The sequence below is a fragment of the Myiozetetes cayanensis genome, unplaced genomic scaffold, assembly GCF_022539395.1.
Source record: "Myiozetetes cayanensis isolate MyiCay16 unplaced genomic scaffold, myiCay2020 scf12, whole genome shotgun sequence".
In the NCBI taxonomy this organism is placed as follows: domain Eukaryota; kingdom Metazoa; phylum Chordata; class Aves; order Passeriformes; family Tyrannidae; genus Myiozetetes; species Myiozetetes cayanensis.
The window spans coordinates 16,195,431-16,216,348 of record NW_026086826.1 but is presented as its reverse complement, the minus strand read 5'-3'; the positions used below and the strand labels follow the sequence as shown (position 1 = coordinate 16,216,348).

At 38.7% G+C, this 20,918-nt stretch overlaps 1 protein-coding gene across 1 annotated transcript; it reads right to left on the bottom strand.

Moving 5' to 3' along the window:
• Positions 1–212: 212 nt before the first annotated feature.
• Positions 213–14,915, bottom strand: CDC7 (cell division cycle 7). Its single transcript, XM_050306891.1, has 11 exons — positions 14,794–14,915; positions 12,838–12,921; positions 10,888–11,023; positions 10,156–10,249; positions 9,907–10,049; positions 7,839–8,088; positions 7,189–7,284; positions 6,048–6,226; positions 4,759–4,841; positions 1,771–1,920; positions 213–1,340 (listed from the first exon to the last, which is right to left on the bottom strand). The coding sequence occupies exons 1-11, from the start codon at positions 14,885–14,887 to the stop codon at positions 964–966; spliced, it is 1,686 nt and encodes a 561-aa protein (XP_050162848.1). The 5' UTR covers positions 14,888–14,915; the 3' UTR covers positions 213–963.
• Between the last annotated feature and the right edge of the window lie 6,003 nt (positions 14,916–20,918).

Sequence of the window (20,918 nt, the reverse complement as noted above, 5' to 3'; positions counted from 1 at the left end):
ATGACAGTCATACACAATAGAGCTATCTGAAAAGTGTCTTCTATATCGAGGAACTTATGCAGGAAACCAGTGTGCATGATTTTCCCCAAACAGAGCATCCCGCAGGAAAACCTTACCTGACTAATTTTTGTACAGCATCTCAAGACAAGCTTCTGAAGTTATAAGACCAAATCATTTATTGAACAGATATTTTTTTAAAAATCAGTTTCCATAACAGAAATCAAACCTATGCCTGTCACACGAGAGATTCTGAAGGCAGCACCTATTGAATATTGACAGTTACCTGTGGCACTGAGGAATATGGGCTATGCAAAATGAGTACTGCATTTGTTATAACTGCCTAAGTGGGTGGGAAAGGCCAGACAGGAAAAAAAAAGTAGTTTTAAAACTTATGCTTTTCTTTTGATGATATAACCTCCAGCACCTGGCCTCTCCTCTAGCAACACTTCCAAAGTAATACTGCTCTCTGAAAATAGTCTGAATAAAACGAACACACTTTGTTCCATTTTCAGTCCCCCATGTACTAAACAGGAACAGAGCAGAAATATGCAAGTATGGAAAAAAGTCTCTCAAGCACTTTCTTATTTCAGTCATACCTTAAGGCAAATTTGTAAATTTTAAGGGAATATCTCGAGAATTAAGCATAAAGCTTATGAAACTCTTTTTCTTTGTTGTTTTTGATCAAAGTTAACTTTCTCAGAGAACAGGTATGCACAGCAATAACCCCTCAGAAGTGTCTTACGATAAGACCATGTTAGTGATGTTTATGTAACTTTTACATCTGCACGTATTTCTTAAACTGACATTTGCAGTCTAACTGTACAAGACAAAATTTCAGTAGTTCAGAGCACAGTGTGATGTTATTTCAATGAGTGTAAATGTTGAGGGCAACAAGGTAAAACTACCTCAGTATCTCATTTCCACATAAAACACATGAAAGGAATAACAGAATATGGGATCTTCTCAGAGTCTTATGTCTTTAAAAAAAGGATGCAGCAAAGCCTCCTTTGCAGTTATTCTTGTTGCAGGGTTTAAGTCTAGTAGCTTATCAAGTAAGTCATATGCTTCATCAGGAACCTGATCCCATCCTTTCATGTCAGTTGTCTTAATTTCCAAAGCACCATCACCTTCCTGAAAGCTTTTTCGGTGTTGACTTTGTTTTCCAAGTGTCTCAGGAGCACATGGTTTGTCTGTTGCACATGGCAAAGCTGAGTTGTTTTCAGACCCAATGGGCACTTCTCCCCAAGATCTCTTACAGCCACTGTTTGTTCCTCTCAGCTTTTCACAGAGGGTTCGTAAGTTTTGAGTTGGGACAACTTGGGTACACACAACTGATTTACCTGGTGGACAAAATTGTACAGGTAAGCCACATTTTATTATACTTTCTACGCAGCTGTAAATTCTAAGTTTGTTTCAGAGAATAGAAACACTGTCTCAAGAATTCTAACCAAATGCCAGTAGAAAACATTTAGTTGGCGTATTTCACCTCAAGTAGCCCCGACTTAGTGAAAGGCAGTAGACAGGTTGGGAGAACTATGGCATGAGGCACCCCACATACACATTGTAAAAGACAGAAAGTACAAAAACGTCTTAGAAGTCTGTAAATATAGACTTTTTAGTTTTTACATGCAAAAAGTGTCATTTACTTCCAAAATGACTCTCAGACCTAAAAATATATTTATATACACAAACAAACAAAAAAATCAGATCGTTAAGTCACAGCATTAAATACCATTTTTCCCCTTTTCCCCATAATTAAGGTTTGCATACCAAAAGTTCTAGCAGCCTGAATGGTTTCTCTGGATCCACGGACTGTCATGATTTGCGCCAAAGCAGTTAAATCATCACTCGCTTTGAAAAATGGATACCGTCCACTGAGCAGAGAAAGGAATATGATTCCTGCAGACCACATGTCAATTGCTGCAAAGAAAAGCAAATTTAGTAATAACTAAACTCATGATTTCATCACAAACAAAATCACAATCTTCTTTTAAGAGAAATTATGATCTGAAAAGTTCCTATCAGCAAAAGTTACATTCTGAAGTACTTCTTGATTTTAGTTGCATAGAGACTAAATACTTTAGCAAAGCGTGGAAATTACTATAATTAGATTGAAGAATAAGTTCCCATTTTCATGCAGAGAGAGTGTTTTTCTTGATAAACTTAAAATGTACCAAAACAATGTATAAAGTTGTTTTACCCAGAGAGATGAGATGGGTCAAATGAAATGCCTAGTTTTGAGACCTCTTGAACTTTACTTCATATGAAGAAAATCTTATATGAAAGGTCATAAATGAAAAACAATTCACAAAAAATGTGAATCCGAATTTTTTGGAGACTGAGCAGCACTAAAAAATTTATCTTAATATAAACTTTGTTGCTCTCTAATATGGAATCACTTGACAAGATAGGCAGTTTAAAATCTAATAGGTAGAAGTTATTCATCACTCTCATTGTATTATGAAGAGTACAGAGAGTACTCTGGGGATAGATGCCAAAGCCTGATGGAAACTTTAATACTGAAAGCTACAAGAATACCTGTCTGCCATAATTTTTTTGGCTCACTAAGGTGCACATTTTGAGAGATGGCAAGGTTTAGTGAAGGAGAGTTTGAAGGATTCCCAAACTTTGATGAAAAAAATTAATAGTTGGGAAATAAAGCCATAGTCATTCTACTCCTCTTCAAAAAAATAAGTAGCAAAATAGGCAGTAATTAATTTGGATGCTTTAATTAGAAACACTCAGCACAGGACTTTGATTTTTAAAAAAGTATTAGGTTGACTTCAGTTGCAAAACCAGATTTTACGTCTTTTATTAAAAAATAAAAATCCAAGTTAATCACTTGGCACAATTCATAGTGGAAAAATTTTCTACCTTCTGCACAGTTCCTGTAAAAAAGTTTTAATATTACTGTATCACTGTCAAAAAGATGATACTATCTGTTTGAGGGTTTGTCATCACCCTGAGGATGTGGTTGAGTAAGCTGGAGCAATCAAGCTCAAGACCTCTGAAAAGGTTTAATTATGTAACTCTTGCTGAAATTAACAGGTATTATACATCTGAATGGCTAATAAATCCTGGCCCTACAATTCTGGTAGAGCTGTGATCATTGGCAGACTCCAAGATCCTGTACAATGACATCAAAATCGTGATTCTTTCCTATGCTTTTGTCTTGTGTTAATCTAACTAGTGAGGAAAGGAGAGTAGAGGGACAAACCAAGTGAAAGGGTAATGGACCTGTGTGGCATCAGCTTGGGAGTTTAGCTTGTATTCCCTGCACTGTGAACCTGGGTCTGATGCACTGTGGTAGCTCTGGATAGTCAGCTGGATCCACCTGGTAACTTGGTCTCAGCACAGAGACCAAAACTAGACATCAGATTGGCAGGAATACAAGGAGGAGACTCCAGCAGTCCCAGATGGAAGTGGACAAAAATATTTGTTAGTTCAAATAAAACATAATACCATAAATATTACTATTGGTCTATCCAGTTCTAATTAAGGCCTTTGTTGACATACTACAGGAGCTCAGCACCACTCAGACCTTTCAGCGATGTCAGTGCCACACACAAGGGTTTCCAGATTTACCCCTATTTTCTGTCGTCCTGCTCTCCATTACCCTAGAGAACAGAAAACTGTCTGAAAGCGTGTTTAACACCAGCATGTGTCCAGGATTTCCCAGCTATGTCTTCCTTCTGCCTAAGCTCTGTCTAGACAGATTCAGGGACTGTCTAAACTCGTTCTAGATTTCTGGATGTCTTGTAGCCTATAAAGCTGGCTGTTACAGCACAGGCACAAGAACTCCAAACAAGCTGCCATACCTCTGAAATCCCAGTCATACCCACAACACAGATGTTGTTTCAAGTAACAGTAAGCTATCAAGGCATAGATAGATAAAAGCTGATCAAATGTATTGTTAAGTCTATTTTGAGTATGTATGCACACTTTACTGAAAATTGCCAACTTTCTCAAAAAATATTCAGAAAAAAAGTGGCTGAAAACTGTTATTTTAAATCCAGTTTTTAAGGACATTTGTATTTTTTCATGAGTCAAAACTCCTAGTCATACACCAAATGTGTAATGGGTAACTTTGCTTTTACTGGCTCTCCATCCTTAGGTAGGCATAACCTCTTCCATGTTGCTTGCAACATCTAATGCATTAATCATTCCTCTGCTGTGCCCTGATGTTTACCCAAACTACTGAATCTTATTAACTAGATTTTTACACTGAGAAATTAAAATATTAGTAAGATTATATTTTTACAGACTAGCTATTTAAAGTACTAGTAAAAAGAAAAAATTCTGATAAAAATCAATAAACGATGCTTTCTAGAACACATTTGCAATTATACCATTAACTATACCTGCTATGACAGCAAACTGTATGACAATCTGTCTAGAAAAGTCTAAAGTATGTCCTTTCCCCAAGATTTAGTCAAGATCTTTAAGCCAAAAAACTTGATAAAAATTATGGCTTTTTTTTTTCTTCAATATATTGTATTCCACTCTTGCATGTGGCCCTAGCACTCAAAGGAATAAAGATATATTCAAGTTTCAAACACAGGAAGAATCTTCACGACTTGTTCTTCCTCTTAATAATAAACTTTTAATTAAAATCAGGAAACGCTTGGTAAGGGTTAGAAGGGAAGAAAAAATTAATTTCACATGTTAAAAAAATCCTTCGATAAAAGACAAAATATGCATAAATTAGAAGGATCAAAAGGTGAGAAAAAGCATTTGTTTCAGTCTGTTGTGCAGTACCTGTGGTCTGAGTGGGACACTTTGTTAATACTTCTGGTGCTCTGAATCCAGGTGTTCCTGCCCTGGGAGCAACTTGCTGACGCCTTGTAATAAGAAGCAAACACATTTAGAATATAAATTGTTGATAAATAAGTTCTAATAATGCTTAATATTATTTTTAGAATATACTTGTGTAAGATGTGTTGACAGCCTAATTTGCTTTATTCAAGTTTTATAGAACTTTGAAGCATCTTATCTAGCATGACATTATGTTGCATAAGGCAACAGCCTTATTATATTATCTATTATATTTTTATTATATTATCTAGCATAAGATAGTACCAGAGAAATACTTACTGCATACTTAATTCACAATGACCTTTTTAGTTTCATCCAAGAGCAGCATAATTTTTGTTAAAGTCTTGTTTTCATAGGAAACTTTGACGTTGAAACTAATTATCCAAAGGCAAAAAATGCACGAGGTTTTGAATGTGTATGCTCTGGCTTTGTATTAGTCCAGAGCAAACTAAGGTTAGCTCTTTCTGAGTGCTGACAAGAATTTACTTGTCATTAACTAAAAGCTGCGAAATTATCATTATTTAAAAAATAACATGGGGATAAAAGGCAATAGTAGATCATAATCAAAACTAACTGCAGAGGGACGGAGTTGAACTGAGCTACTAAGATTCTCTAACAGGAGACACTGGCACAGGTTTCCCAGAAAAGCTGTGGATGCCCCTGCCTAGAAGTGTTCAAGGACAGGCTGGATGGGGCTTTGAGCAGCCTGGTCTAGTGAAAGGTGTCCCTGTCCAGTGGCAGGGACTTGGAACTGGATGATCTTTAAATTCCCTTCCAACTCAAACAATTCTGTGATTCTATTAGTTTTTTTAATTAATACGAAATAGTCATGTTTGCTTTTTATTCTACGTTCCATGATTTCCAGAATCCCAACTGTTGGTGTGATTTAGGCCTGTAAGATAACTACTAAGATAGAAAAGACAATATATCAATCTAAGTGTTGTAATTAACTCAAGCGATTTCCTACGATACATGTAGGTGAATAATTAAATACAACAAAAAATCATTAACAGAGGATCTTAGTTGCTGCAGATAGCAGTGAACCAATTATCCCACAAATTCCATGAACTATTCCTGTTTAAAAAGTGCATACTCAGTGTTTTAAGGGTTGAGGAGATCAACCCTATCTTTCACCTACTAAATCAACTGTATAGTAAATCTAAGTTTCTGACTTTGTTTGACAGCAGAGTGGACAATTTTACAAATTTTACAACATTATCAAAGCAAATTACCTTGAAAGGCAAACACTGCAAACTCTGTCCGTTGCATAACAGTCACAGGGCAGGTTTAAGGGACAACCACCAGCAGCTTTCCTGGCTGCCCCATTGCTCACAGTTCTGGTAGAAATAATCTTCTTCTTTGTTACTAACTTCCTAGATGAAACATCTATCACCTTTGCTTGTTTTATGAGCTGCAATGTAGATATTTTAGATAAAGTGACATATTTAAAATATTAAGACTGAACCAATGCTCATGAGCTGCAATTTTAGGATAGAAGACACCAAAACTTTTTTAACAGTATCACAACATCTATAAAACAGACACTGGAGCTTTCCAAATTTCTGATTTCCTCCCCTTCCCCTTCAGAAGACATTTTTCAGTGTTTACTAAAACCCAATATATTCTGAACCTGCAGGACAAGTATTTTTCAAGTTAGTATAACGTTTCAAGAATTTTTTGGGCTCAATATTAGAATAAGAAGTAAAGAATATGAAATGCCACAGCAACACTCAGAAACTAACTCTAATTCTACAATAAAATACTCATTGTTGACAAAACCCTCTAATTTAGTTGGGGTTTCCCCCTTGTCATATTAAAGACAAATGACAAAAAAATAATTACAAGTTTTATCCTCAGCATCAATTGCAAAAGCAAAAAAACAAGTTTCACAAGATAAGTAGAGAGTGTTTGAGCATTGGAACAGACTCCCCAGGGAAGTGGTCACGGCATCAAGCCTGTCTGAGTTCAAGTGTTTGGACAACATTCTCAGGCACATGGTGGGATTCTCAGGGTCTCCTGTGCAGGGTAAGGAGTTGGACTCTATGATCCTGATAGGTCCTTTCCAACTCAGCACATTCTATGATTCTGTGATCAGTTACACAGAAACAGGTATAAGAAAAAAGATTAATTTAGCATCCAAACAAGATCAGCTAGGGAGACAGCTGCATAACTAGTTGTTCAAGAGTTTCAAAAGGGGCTGAAACAGAAATGAAAAAATCTTTAAGCCTTTTAGCAAAGACACACTTAATAATCTGCTCAAAACCTTTTAATTCTGCAGCATCTTGGAGCAGTGTCTAGTCTTAAAGAACCACCAGTTCTATAATTTTCCAAATATGTAACAGATTGATTCTACTGATGAGTCATACTTCTTACTTTGGTACTTGAGTTCTCCTGGTATGTGGAACTATAGACATTGAAATTCCTCTCTCCAAAGACAGAGCGCTGGACAGAATGGTGCACAGAGTCCTCCTGCAATACCAACAAAAAGAACAATAAGGATCCAATCTAACACAGGCAGCTGGATACTGACAATTCAAAAAAAAAAGTGTGAAGTGACATAAAACATGAACAGCTGCAAGTAAGTCATTTTCAGGCGTCAGTTTACTGTGGATGAAGAAAACACGGTCTAGACAGAATAGCAAACATGCTTACAAAACATATCACAGCTCTGAAGTGCCCCAAGACAATGTGAGTGTAGTCTGTACTGCATTTGTTATGCAATAACTAAGTGTAGGTGAATAATTATTGGCTTGGGGAGGAGTTTCACTGCACATGTCCTTTAAAAAAGGATTTAAGGCTGTCTAAATAGTAACCCGTGCTAGGGTTTTATACAGCCTTTGGCACTGAATTATATTTAACAGATAATGATGAAGCCAATACAGTTACATAGGAGTAGCCTCTGTGCATCCCTCTGGAGCCCTGAAAGATGTGCACACACGGCTTCTGTGCAAGTATTGCATCTCCCCCTGTTGGCTGAAGGAATACATTAAATGTATACAACATTAATGAAAGAGTCTGAGAACCTTTCCTCCTCTTCCTTGTTTAATCTGTGCTTTTGAAAGTGAGCTGGACCTTCTATCAGCTGCTTTTGAGGCTGACTGTTGAGGTATCTGTTTAGGTGCCGTGTCACTGACAGAAACCCCATTTCCCAAGGCTACAATGGGATTATTTTGCGAGCAACTTTCCTGCTGGACTTCAGAGTGGGCAGTTTTCAGAAGTTCAATTTTCGTATCAGGGGTTCCTTGTGCCAAGCCAAAATCTACCAAGGCATATCTGAAAGACACAAATTTAGAATCAGGAGTCTCAAATTATCTATCCACCGTTCAATTTACTATTCATTACTTGCTTACTTATCTTTCACATTTTGTTCAATATTTTCCTTACCTGTATTATTGCCAGCATCACAACCTTATTTTCTTCCTTTGCCTTCTATTGTTCCATCTTAACCTATCCCCTCAATGTTTTTTACCCTATACCACTCTTACTTCATTGTTTCTTGTCCCAAAATCTTCTCAGGTGCATACTTTCTTCCATGGTGTTAAAAAAATATTCCCAGCAACTGATTTCTGGGGTTCTAATCCTACAGCTCTAAACCTTCAACCAACAGTAACTTCACTTCTGCAGGATTCCCACGGGCAGAGGACAAATGTAGAAGTGAAGACAGACAAGACTAACAATTGCTGAAATTTTTGACAGACTTCTGGCAAATACTGCTGAAATTTGAGCTTTCAAACAGGTAAGACTACATTAGTTCACACTTCAGATCTGTCTTTAAAAGAATTATTTTTTGCTTCAATCAGCTCAGACACAATCCACTACTCCCTGGGACTCAAACTCAATTCCGTGGCCTCCACACACAAAGCAGAGATTAAGGCTCAAATGCTGGAAAGTGACAAATGCTGTCACAAAGTGACAGTACAAATTCATTTTGACAGGTTTAAAAGAAAAAAAGAACACAGTATTTTTCAAACTTTTAAGCTTGAGGTTTGGCAAAATGCAGTCAAAACTTCCCTACAAACTGTCACTACTCAGAATCATAGAAACATTTAGGCTGGAAAAGACCTCTAAAACTGAGTCCAACTAGTAACCCAGCACTGCCAAGTCCCATGAAATTGTGTCCCTAAGTGCTACATCTACAGGTCTTTTAAATCCCTCTAGGGATAGGGACTCAAACACTTCCCTGGGCAGCCCATTCCAACGTTTGATAACCCTTTTGGTGAAGAAATCTTTCCTAATGTCCAATGTAAGCCTTCCCTGGTGCAACTTGAGGCCTTTTCCTGACATCTTATCCCTTGTTACTTGGGAAAAAAGACCAACATGCACCCTGATAGAACCTCCTTTCAGGTAGTTGTAGAGAGCAATGTCTCCCCTGAGCCTCATTTTTTCCAGGCCAAACCCTCTCAGCTCCCTCAGCTGCTCCTCATCAGACTTGTGCTCAAGACCCTTCAGCAGCTGCAGTGCTTTGCTTTGGAGACACTCCAGCACATCAGTGTCTCAACTGTACAAAGCACGGTACTCACAAATACAGCTCCAGGACTGCTAGCACTGATGTGTTCAGTCCATTTCAGCTCTTCACAAAAAAGCAGTACCTGACTTTTTACAGTCTTTAAATACTGTAACTTGCCGGCAAAAAGCCAACCCTACTAGTTATAAACATTAATTCAATGCAAGGTAAAACAGCCCAAATCCAGCTATCTTACCTGTATCAGTTTTACTCTATCCACTATTAAAAATGTACAAGTATCATTCTATGCACAAAATACAATTAGCTTTCTCTTTAAAAAAAAATACTCGTTCTTATTTGTAAATGTAGTACCTTTACTCAGTAGTAAAATCTTCATTTTTTCAGGTACTTGTTGCTTTGTGAAGCAGATATTATCTTAAATAAATAAAAAAAAAAAGCCTTCCCTCCTTAAATCCCTAAACACTGAAAAAAAAGTTTTACAAATTAAAAAAATAAAAATACCTTTTTTAGCTTTATTACTTAAGCACATGTTATGCAGCTGGCAGGAAAAAAGCCTAAAAGCCTAATTGACTCTGTTCTGCCAAGGCACTCATCCCCAGATGAGATCACAGTATGGCCAGACTTACTTTTTTAGCTGCCTGTTGTAGAGGAAGTTACTGGGCTTGACGTCACGGTGAACAATACCAAAGTGATGAATGCGCCTCAACGCTTTGAACAGGTTAAACATGTATTCCCTCACTTCTTCGAAGGAAAGAGAATTCAGAATGTCCTGAAAGATTATTTGGATACTGTAATCCATAGAATCAGAGAATAATTACAGAATAATTATGGAGCTGCTTTTAATTAAAAGTTTTACTACACATTAAAATACTCACCAAGAAGGATTCATGTTCCAAGTATGGCATAACAATAACCACGTGATCATTTTTCCTAAAGCAATATTTAACTCCCATAACATTATCTTGTCCCCTAGAAGAAAAGTAATGGTACTCAATAAAGACCAGAAGATGGAAGTTTATTTTCATTTCTTCCTTAAAAAATTCAGTCAGGCTTTCTTTTATAATCTTAACTTATATTTTGACAGCAGTCTTATCAGCAATCAGTAGTTGTGCTGTTGCTGCTCATTGCTGTGTTCCATTTGAGTTCTGCAGTTTGCAATAAGGGCTCCACAGATTATTTGTGGAGCTGTGGTTTGTAGTGACTGCTGTAATTCAGTATAGCACCTAACCTTCACGATCCAACTACTTCAAGAAGGTGCTATTCAGAACACTCCGGCAACAAGTATTCATTCCTAAAACCACATTTTTCTAGTGAAGAGATTCTTTTTTCCCAGCATTACAGAACTGGAATTTTTGTTACCACAGAGATAAATCATGGAATTTCTCAGATGGAAAATAGAGCACCCTCTGCAAACTGAGATTAGCAGAAAAGGGCATCCATTACAGGTAAGACACTCCATTTGTTATCTGCTCTTGATAAAAAGAATTTTTGTGTCTGTGGTTAAAAAAAAAAAGCAAGAGAAGTTCCAAAATTTAAAATAAATAAATACAGAACAGTGAGACAACGTTCATCAGTTTAGTCATGACAATAATATTTTGTTTATGTACCCTGCTACTGTGAGGCACTGAAGTTCAGCAGCAATTCGCAGAGGGTGGCTGGTTGGAATCAAGTGTTTTAGAGCCATTTTTTCCTCAAATCCAGTTTGTAGTTGTGCTGTGGCCAAGTAAACAGAACTAAAAGTACCTGTAAACAAGGAAGACAAACACTGTCTTCAACATTTTTAATTAGGTCAGTGCAGCTTTTTACAGAAGTGATGTAACTGTTCACAATCCTGCAGTGTACTTGATACTACATCAAAAGCAGATTCTAGAAGAGAAAAATCCAGTTCCTTTTTTCTACTACTGAATTCCGTGATCTTGTATACAAGTTTTTTATGTCAGTAAAAATGCAAATATAACACTGTCTAACTTGCCTGGGACACAGAGCTCTTTGAATGTAAATTTCCTATCTTTGATTTGCTTTCTTGTTTAGGTAGCTTACTTTCATCTGACATCTAACTCCTCTCTCTACAATGTAAGGGAACTATATAATGCTAATCTGGAAGGCACTGCCTTTGCTATTCAAAGCACTTCTGAAATTGCTACATTTTTTCTTAATTCTGTATCTTGCCTTTAAAGTAAGGCTTCTCACACGATGTGTGACTGTACTGTTTGTTTTCCCAGAGCATTACCCCAAAGAATGTGATAAACTCATTTGAGAAAGGGATTTTTCAGACTTCACAATAAACTTACCCACCCGTTTAATTATAAGGATATCCTAATATACCTCTTAGGAGGTTAATTTATCCTAATGATCTGAGATACCTGAACACACAATTGAAGTGTTCTTCCATATGAATAAAGAATACAAATTACTTTTAATTACATTTTAAGTATTGTGTCTGCATCATGGTAGTTCAAAAGTCTGAGTGAACACATACATCAAAAGGTCAGCAAAAACTCAGAAATACTTTTTGCACTCATTAAAAATCTAGAGACCAATCCCTTCAATATAATTGATTACAGCAAAAAGAGTTATCAAGCTGAAGTAAAACATTATTTTTGGTGGTTAGAACTGCTAAAATGAAAGTGACTCCAGAGTGGAATCCTAAGTTAAAGCTTGTTTTCTCATAATGCTGCCAAACTGCAAGTGGTATTTTTGAAAAGCATTGTTTGTTTGCTCCCAAGAGTAAAATCAGAGTACTATTCATAACCAGAAATTTTGTTAATAACAATATCTTTTGTATGATAAGCAGAACTCCTTTTTCTAATTATTATTGAAATTTTGCATTTCTGTGGGGAATAGAGCTGGGAGGTTTTGATTGTTTTGGGGGTTTTTTGAGACAAAACCTTTCAGCGAGTTCTATCACAACATGGATGCAAAACAATCCAGCTTCTCATCTTTTGTTTTAAAAGTGTGGAATATTACAGATCATTTCAGAGATTAAATGGGTAAAAAGTTCCATAAAGTGCCAAAATCCCACGCCTGACATTAATTGAGGGTATCTGCAACAGTGTCTGTTGAAGGCAAGTTGTACACAGGCATTCTAAAACTCGATACTGAATGTCATCAAAAACTAAGAAAGTTGTTTATTTTTGAAGTAAAGCAGCTCCAACCTTTCAGTTTCCTCCTCCACCTCTGTCCACAGGGTTTTAGTGGAAACAAAGCCAACTTAGGGAACACCAGTTAAGTATGTCAAAACACAGCTACATAAAAATAGATTTCTCACATGAAGAAGAAAAAGAATGGAAGGTTAAGACTTATTTACTTGAATCTACCTAAAAAAAATTTAACTGTCAAAATTGGAGTGTTGTTTTAAAAGGCTTTAATATATTTTCAAGATTTTCATGAAAATACCTTGAAAATGTTCCTAATTAACACACCTATATGCTCAGTTATTAGAATTCCTACAAAGACCAAGTAGCAAGTCAAAAAGGAACTTGGTTTAAACTGCATATATTGGATCTTAGATTTCAAAAAGAAATCTAAGTCTAAGCAAGCTAAACTGAAACACTTACCTTCTCCAATTTTTTCCTTAATTTTGAACACATTTACAAGCTGTGGCACTGCTTCATAAAGTTTTTCAATATCTTTTTTTATTCCTGTGGTGGAAAGAATGGGAAAAATAAGTTAGGAATTTTATTACTTGATCCAATATCTGATGTATACAAATTACACTTTAGTTCATAAGAATTCACATAAACAGAGGAAAAAATAGCACAAAGGTATCTTATCCCTGCTGACATTGCCATCTGCATACTTGATATAATTATTCATCCCACTCCCTTATAAGTTGCAAAGTTTAAAAAATAGTTTTTTACTCATCTGATACCTAGGAGATCCCGAGAGGGTAAAAGCTTTCTGGTTAGTACAACATCTACAGCTCATTGCCAAATGTTTACATGAGATTTGCAATATCACTTTCACACAGCACAAAACTGTAATAGTTGTTTCTGTAAGCACGAGTGCATATCCATCAGAGGCATATCAAAAATACAGAAAAAGAATTATGTTTTATATACTTTTAAGATCAATAATGCAATCTCTCACACCTCCTTAAAATAGTAAACATCAAACCCCATGTTTGGTTTGCATTTAAGTTGCTGCACTTTGTGCTGCAATCACTAGATGGCACGACAAGGATGCTATACTGTATTATTTCAAAAAAATCATCTAGTCTTCCATTCACTTTACAAATTCTTGTACTTTAAGTGTTTTCTATACCCTGCATAAGAATTCACTTCTTTTGAAGCTATCAAGTATGTAGAGGCTGTGACTAATTTCTCTGAAGTAGGGGTAAGAATTATTTTATACAGAACTAAACACAAACTGGTATTTGAAAAGTCAATCAAATAGAAAAATAAGTATACATTTTTCATCCTAAAAATAAATAATAAATTAATAACACTTTTTGGGCTGTTCTGTGCCACCAGTCTAGCAGTCCTAAGGTGTATACTAACAATCATGGACACCTCCCTCAACAGCTTCTATAGAATCTGCCAAATACTCTGTTTTGTCTGACACTGAATTCAGACTCCTGCCTGGACAGAGCTCAGTGCTGTCGGAGCTCTTCCAGCGAGGTGTCAGGCTACAGTACCTACCCAAGGCACTGGGAGCATTTAGGAACTCAACACAGCTGCCTGTGTGAAAGATCCTGAGAAGTTCTAGAAAAAGTCAGTGACTGTCCTTGTTGATAGATAGCAGTACAAACATCACCTGGTCTCTTCTCAGGGCCCAAATAGCCAGTTGGGTATAGAGAACATACAGTCATTGTACCATCAGTGTGTAATAACAGTAATATCCAACATGTTCTGTGAGCAGATTTTAAAGTAATTTCTGAATTTGCCAAGCAAGACCAACACTGTTCAGCATCACTCTATGTAATTCTGAACATGGATGTGCAGGAGACTGACAGAGGACTATCTATTTTAGAAAAATCAGTAGCCATTATATATAAACTGGCTGACCATCTGGGATTACTGAGCAGGAATTGTACATAAAGTCCAGACTCAAGTACATACACAAAGAGACAAACAAATCACTATCAGAACATATGTTCTTAGTTCAGCTTCTACAAAGAAAAAGGAGTGTTTTTATGCACGTAAGCATATCTAAAGATTGAAGGATAAGGCTGGCAATTACAGGTTAAAAGGAAAAATATTGGGTTTGTGCACTTGTCTGATCAGAGTTTTATTCTCTAGGGCTAGCTTTGTTGAATTCCAGTATCCTCTTATAATAACATATTCTATAATAAATAAATAGTAAGTTTAGCAAATTGTGACAAATTGTAACACACAAAAAGCAGGAATAAACTTAAAATCAAAAGCCACCTCAAATGTTTTCATTTCATTAATTCTTTATACACCAGGACCATACACAGACAGGCTTATAATCTATATTGAAACTTCCTGAAGTGATGAAGCAGCACGCCAGCAACAAAATATAATGTTAACAATCCCTATTTCAGCACATACCTGAAAGCTTGCTGTTCTGCTCAAGCTTCCTGTGGAAGTCTTCAGCCTGATGAGGGTGCTGTTCATCACTGTGAGAGTTCAACATCGTCTCCATCTCAAATCTCAAGTAAAAAATCCAAGACTTCGAGGGCCACTTCTGGACACCTGGGGGAGCAAGCATATCTGGTAAGACACTTCCTAGCTCTGCACTCAGTCCCTGAGATGAGATTTAGGGAGTCTGAGGAGTTCCTCTGTGTTACCTAAAACAACAAAGTGTCACCCATCATCCCAGAGAAATACCAAACCAGTAAATCCACGCTGTTTCTAGTAAAAGGGAAGAGGGGGGGGGAAGGGAAGAAAGACTGCAGGATAAGCTTAGATACAAGTGATTTTCTTTCATCTTTCACGTTTCCTCATTCACATTAAAGCATTGTCTTCTCCCTGAAGTTTCCTTTGAAAAGCAAGGAACTCATGCACACAGCAATAGCTGCACTGCACACTGCAAGAGCTGTAGAAAGACAGAAAACCTGAAAGAAATCATATGAGAAAAAAATTATCTTCTCAAAACGAGATTTCTCTCCCTCCTAGATAATCTTAACAAAAGGCATAATTACTTGCTGCCCTTCTACTGTAAAAAGAAAAAACAGCACATGCTTATTTTGAAATGCTTCTTCACAAATATTGGGAATACTACATAAAACTGTAAATTAGTAAAGTGTGCTAATACTGTACAATCAAAAAACCTCTGATAATCGTATTAATTGAGTGAAAGAGTGGCAGGGAGCCCCAGGGCAGAATACCGGTGATAAGTGAGCCTGGAAGCACCACCTCTGACAGTTCCCCACACTAGTTCAACTCAAAAATCTTATTACTTTGCCAAACCTTAAAAGTTCTGGATGAACTTTTCTACACGGGGGAAACATGTTCTGGAAAACTTCCAATGAAAGGATTCATCTGTTTCAGCTATGAGCTGGAAATACATTTTGTCCCCACAGAATTCGAGCTACCTTTAGTCTGTCACCCATGTGCAACAGAACAGGGACAAGGAGCAGCCTCCGATTTGACGGAGCTTTGCTGGAGAGTGGGACTTGGAAACTAATGAAATGAGATTAGAGAGGTTTCTAGTCTCTTACAGACAGACACTCCCTCTGCCAGTGTTGAGCAGGCAGATGAGCCTGTTCCAAACCTGTAACAGCAGGGCCTCACCGCAGCACAAAGAGTGCGAGTTAATACGGACATTAACACAGTAAACCCGTCTGTCTCAAGATAGGCTACAGCCATCCCGTCTCCAGCACTTCAGTTCGCACCGGTGCTGTCACCGCTGCCGGACCAAGGGGAGCGCCCGGGGCTCGTCACCGGCTCTGCGGGACAGCCCCTGACGGCGAGGCAGCGGCCCAAGAGCCCGCCCCGGGGTTCGCCGCCGGCCGCGGGACTCAGGGGCGGCGGCGGCGGGCACAACACGGGACGGGCCCTTCAGCTGCCGCCGCGGGGCCGCCGCTCAGCCCCGCAGGGGAAGAACGGCCTCGGCGGGGCCCGGCCGGCAGCGGAGGGGAGGGGGCGCGCGCAGCAGGTCCCGCAGAGGCGAAGGGGCCGCGTCAGGGCGGGTCGTGCCGGGCCCGTCCCCGCGGAGGGGCCGCTCCAGCCCCGGGGCCGCCACGGCCGGGACGGGGGCTCGCGCGGGCGGGGGTCGCGCGGGGCGGGGGTCGCGCGCTCGCGGGCACTCACGTGGACGGTGGCGCGCGCCGCGCCGGTGTTTTGCCGCTGCCGCCCTTTCGCCGCGCGCGCGCCGCCGCCAATCCCGGCCCTCGGCGGAAGCCGCGGCCCCGGCCAATGGCGGCGCCGCGCGGGGAAAGGCGCGCTGCGATTGGCCAAACGCCGGGGAAGGGCCCGCCTCCAGCGGCGGGGCGGGGGCGGGGCCCGGCGCGAGGTCCCGCTGCCCCCCTGTGCGGGCCCGGCGGGGCGGGGCGGGGTGCGCTGGCGGTGTTCGGGCCCCCTGCAACACACCTCGCCCCTTACATCTTCTTTTTTGCTCGTGGTTATGGTTACAGTCCCCAATAAGATCTTGTCCTCGTTAGCTCCGCTGTGAGCTCGGTCAAACAGCCCAGAGGCCGTGGAGCGGCCTCGCTCACACCGTAACAACGGGGCAACAGCTTGGCTTGCAGCTTTGCCTCAGTACCTGATTACACAACTTGTGTAATCGCACAGAATGCCAATTGAATTGGCATCTTGGCTCTGGTCTGTGCTGTAACCATTGACCAGCAGTGAGCAGGACTAGGAAATTCAGTGGAATAACGTTTTGCTGATGTTTGAAGTAGTTGGTTTTTACCAAAACCAATGCAGTTGTCTGTCTGTAAATATAAGAATCTAGCACTTTTTGTCTGTTATCCATTTTGGTCAATTTTTAAGGTAAAATAACATTGCTCCTGTTAAAAGAGTAGCTCCTCTTCACATGCTAATGCATAGATCTCTTGTTTATTAGAATATGAACTAAAATGCTCTTGTTTATTGCATACCTTAGGTAGGGATCTGTAACTGCAGCCCTTAGTAAATAACCAAACCTGAGGTGGACAAAGTTCCCAAGGCAACGTTTTAATATGGTTTTACATTATAACAAGCTGTGCTTACACTAACAAATTGTTAAAAGTAGAAACAGGTTCCACCACTTTTGCTAATTTGTGTTTCCTGTTATACAGTCTAAAAGGAGAGTGCAGAAACAAGTTGCTGAGCTGCTTTGGTGGTTTTCAGCAGTTTGGTTTGATGTGTGGGGTTTTCATTCCCAGCAGTTGTTCTAATTTGGACTTTCTGTTCAGGGCTCTAATAAGCTAGGGCAGCAGTTTGACATTAAGCAAAGTTAAGTAAGCTAGCTCAATAATTTCCGTTAAAGGTGACAGTATTTAAAAGCAGATTTTATTAAACATTAATTAAATGAGGGGTAATGACAAAATAATGTAGACCAAATTCTATTCTTTCTCTGTTTAAGGCAGAAGTTCAGTCAAATTCACTATGACTCATATCAATATGTTCTCAAAAGTCACTTCTTCAATGTCTTTCTCCATATACATCTTCCTGGGAGAGTGACAGATGATGTGTAGCATTTCCACTACATTTCCTCAGTACTCGCTTAAATATCTCCAGCCTAATTTGCTTCATTTTGAATTAATGTAGAATAGGTAAAGACACAGCTTCTGATTTGCTTCTGCACAACTTCTGTGCCTTTCCTATAGCATGAGACACTCATCTTTCCTGTTGGCTTGGATTAGCAGAAACTCCTTCACTCTTAGGGTGAAGAAGGCTCTACCTTATCATTCAACACTGAGCGTGCAGTTCTAACAATGCACCACGGTAGGAACTTCTCAGAAGGAAAGACAAGAAATTGCATCAACAAATATGACAAACAAAGCAGCACATCTAATGCTCTGCAAGCCAAACTGCAGCATTGTCTTCTCTAGTGGCTTTATCTCTAGGTTGGATATGAAGGATGAGAAGCCAAATGACAATACAGGCCCATGTGGAACATTCCTTATGGCTGACAAACCATCACCAAAGCCCACCTCTGGGAGCTCGCCAGGAAAGGATCCAAACACTGCTGTGTGATTGCATCCACTGCTGCCAGAATCTGCAGCTGAATCAAACTTTTTGTATCTGCTGTCAGGCCTAAAAGAATCTGCGCTGACAGTAGAGCACATCTATTCACCTCTTCCTAGGTCAAATAAACTAGAAGTCTCCATGTGTTTGAACTGTCTTCCAGCCTTGAAAAACTGATAAGCAAGGTCCAGGAAGGTAACTGATGAATGTATCCAGCACAAACAGAGGTAGGAGATCCTTAACGTCCCTTTGCTGCCGAGAACATCTGTTCATAAATTAGAAACCAGAAACTACTTAGAAATGAGCAAATAAAAGTATATTTAAAGACAGTATTAAAAATATATGTACAAATATACATATATACAAAATTCAATTTTAATGACAGTAGAGACTGTTAAGTGTACTATTCAGTTTTCATTAGCCTGAATGTCACATGCTTTCCAACTTTTAATTACTCTTTCTGTTAGCACTATGATTCTATGGCAAAATTTTGCTCTCTTTGGCACCAGGTTGAGACAAATCTCTTCATGCTATTGTGCCCTTTAGGAATACTGTCAAATTCAATCATTCAGGACTCATGAGTCTTACACTAACATGAAGAGATTGATTTGGAAACCATGGGACTAAGGTCCTTTTTCCTTTTTTTCATTTTCCATTTCCATTCCTTAACCAGGAAAGCTGAGACTACCAGCTTTGCTCTCACATGCAAATGAGCATGGCCCCAGATTAATGCTCTTGGATGTGGCAGTGACTGTGTCTGCCAGCATTTTCTGATCAGTTATATCTGAAATATCAAGAATTATTGTGATGTCAGAAAAAATACCACAATATAGCAGTCTCTACAGCCCATTTAAAGGCAGTTAAAAATAGATATAAAAATTACTTCAGGCAAAAATACAGAGGAATTCTTGACCTTTAGTAAACTGGGTCTCATTCAAACAATGTATGTTTTAATAAAATCTATCAATATATATCTAATAAGGAATGTAGGCTCTCCTACACAATGGAAAAGTTTAAAAAGGACAAGCTGAGGAAGCTGATGAGTAGCAGAAAGGGTTTGTGCAAACCTTGACTTATAGACAGAGCACAGCTGTAATGGTGATAATTTTTACCTGTATGTGCAGAGTTCTGATAGTTGTTGAGCCAGTTTTGATACTCACATTGCGAGATGGATACTGAAAAAAATGAAGTGAGTGTAGAGAAGAGCTATGGAATGATCTGAAGTCAGAGGAAATGCCATGTAATTGAAGAATTAAAAATCTTAAGCTACTCACTGAATCAAAGAGATTGAAAGGTGAATTGATAACAATGTATACATATATGCACAGGAAAAATATTGAATATAAGGGCCACTTGAACCTACCAAATAGGAAGGAGTAATGTCTAGCAGCTGGAATTAAGCAAAATAAAATAGTGGACTGTTCAGTACCTAGTTCAGTACCACTGATAACAAATAATCCTTGGAATAGTCAAGGGCTGTGGTTGATTCCTTGGCTCTCTATTTTCAAGTTGGGACTCAATGCCTCCCTGAAAAATGCAGGCTAGCCAAACACAGGCTATGCTGTATTGAAATCCAGCAGGCTCAGTTCACGGTTAAATAAGTTGCCTGTAATTTACAGAAGATAAAACCGTATACTCCTACAGTCTCTCTTCTTTAGACTTAATAAATAAATTTCTATAGTTAATAAACATTCCAAAACCTCTATAAATAATTCTTTTCCTCCTACCACCTCAAGTTTAGCTTTCCTTTCCATGTATGCCTCATCTGTATTTGACTATCCTGTCCTACTTGCACAGCATTGTGACTGGAAAAATACCACTGACAGGTTATGGTGAGATGATGGCATACACACTTCTTGTCCCAGCTCCTGAGACTGCACAACATCTCTCAGAGAAGTTTCTTAAGTAGTGATCGTGGCCCTCACCTTTATTTGACCTCTAGGAGAATGCACTTCAAGCGTCCTCCATAGCTGCTCTTTTTCAACCTTTAGAAGAAAATAGACAAAATCAAAGCTTTCCTCAGAAGCAAAAGTCCATTTACAGTAATTTAAGTGTTCTTATATTTGCTGCAGCTTTAGTGATTACTTACAGCCTAACAGGAATATTGGGCTTGGCCAAACTGGTACCTGCATAACTGGCAAAACCGTCATCTTAAGTGCATTAGCTGTGTGCTTTTCCTTTCCTGATGTTGTTTATTGTCTCTTTGAATGTAGACCTACAATTTTCTTTGTTGTTATATTTTACCAACACACAAGGTTTTTCTCATGGTTAAATACGAGGTTCTGGTTTCCTAATAGATATAACACTGTGCCTTTGCTCCAATAGCTGACATAAGGCTGAATCTGGTAACCTCACTTACTGAAAAACTGTGTTATCATTGGGAATACTCACACATGTAAAATGAGCAGGACTTGGCTCTTTGGTCATATTTTTGTAATAAAAGATAAAATGAGATTTTTAGGAAACTGCAACTTATGACCATAATATTTATGAGGCTGTCAGGACTGCACTGTAAAAATTCATATTATTTAATTCTTCACTCTGACACTAAAGCATCATTT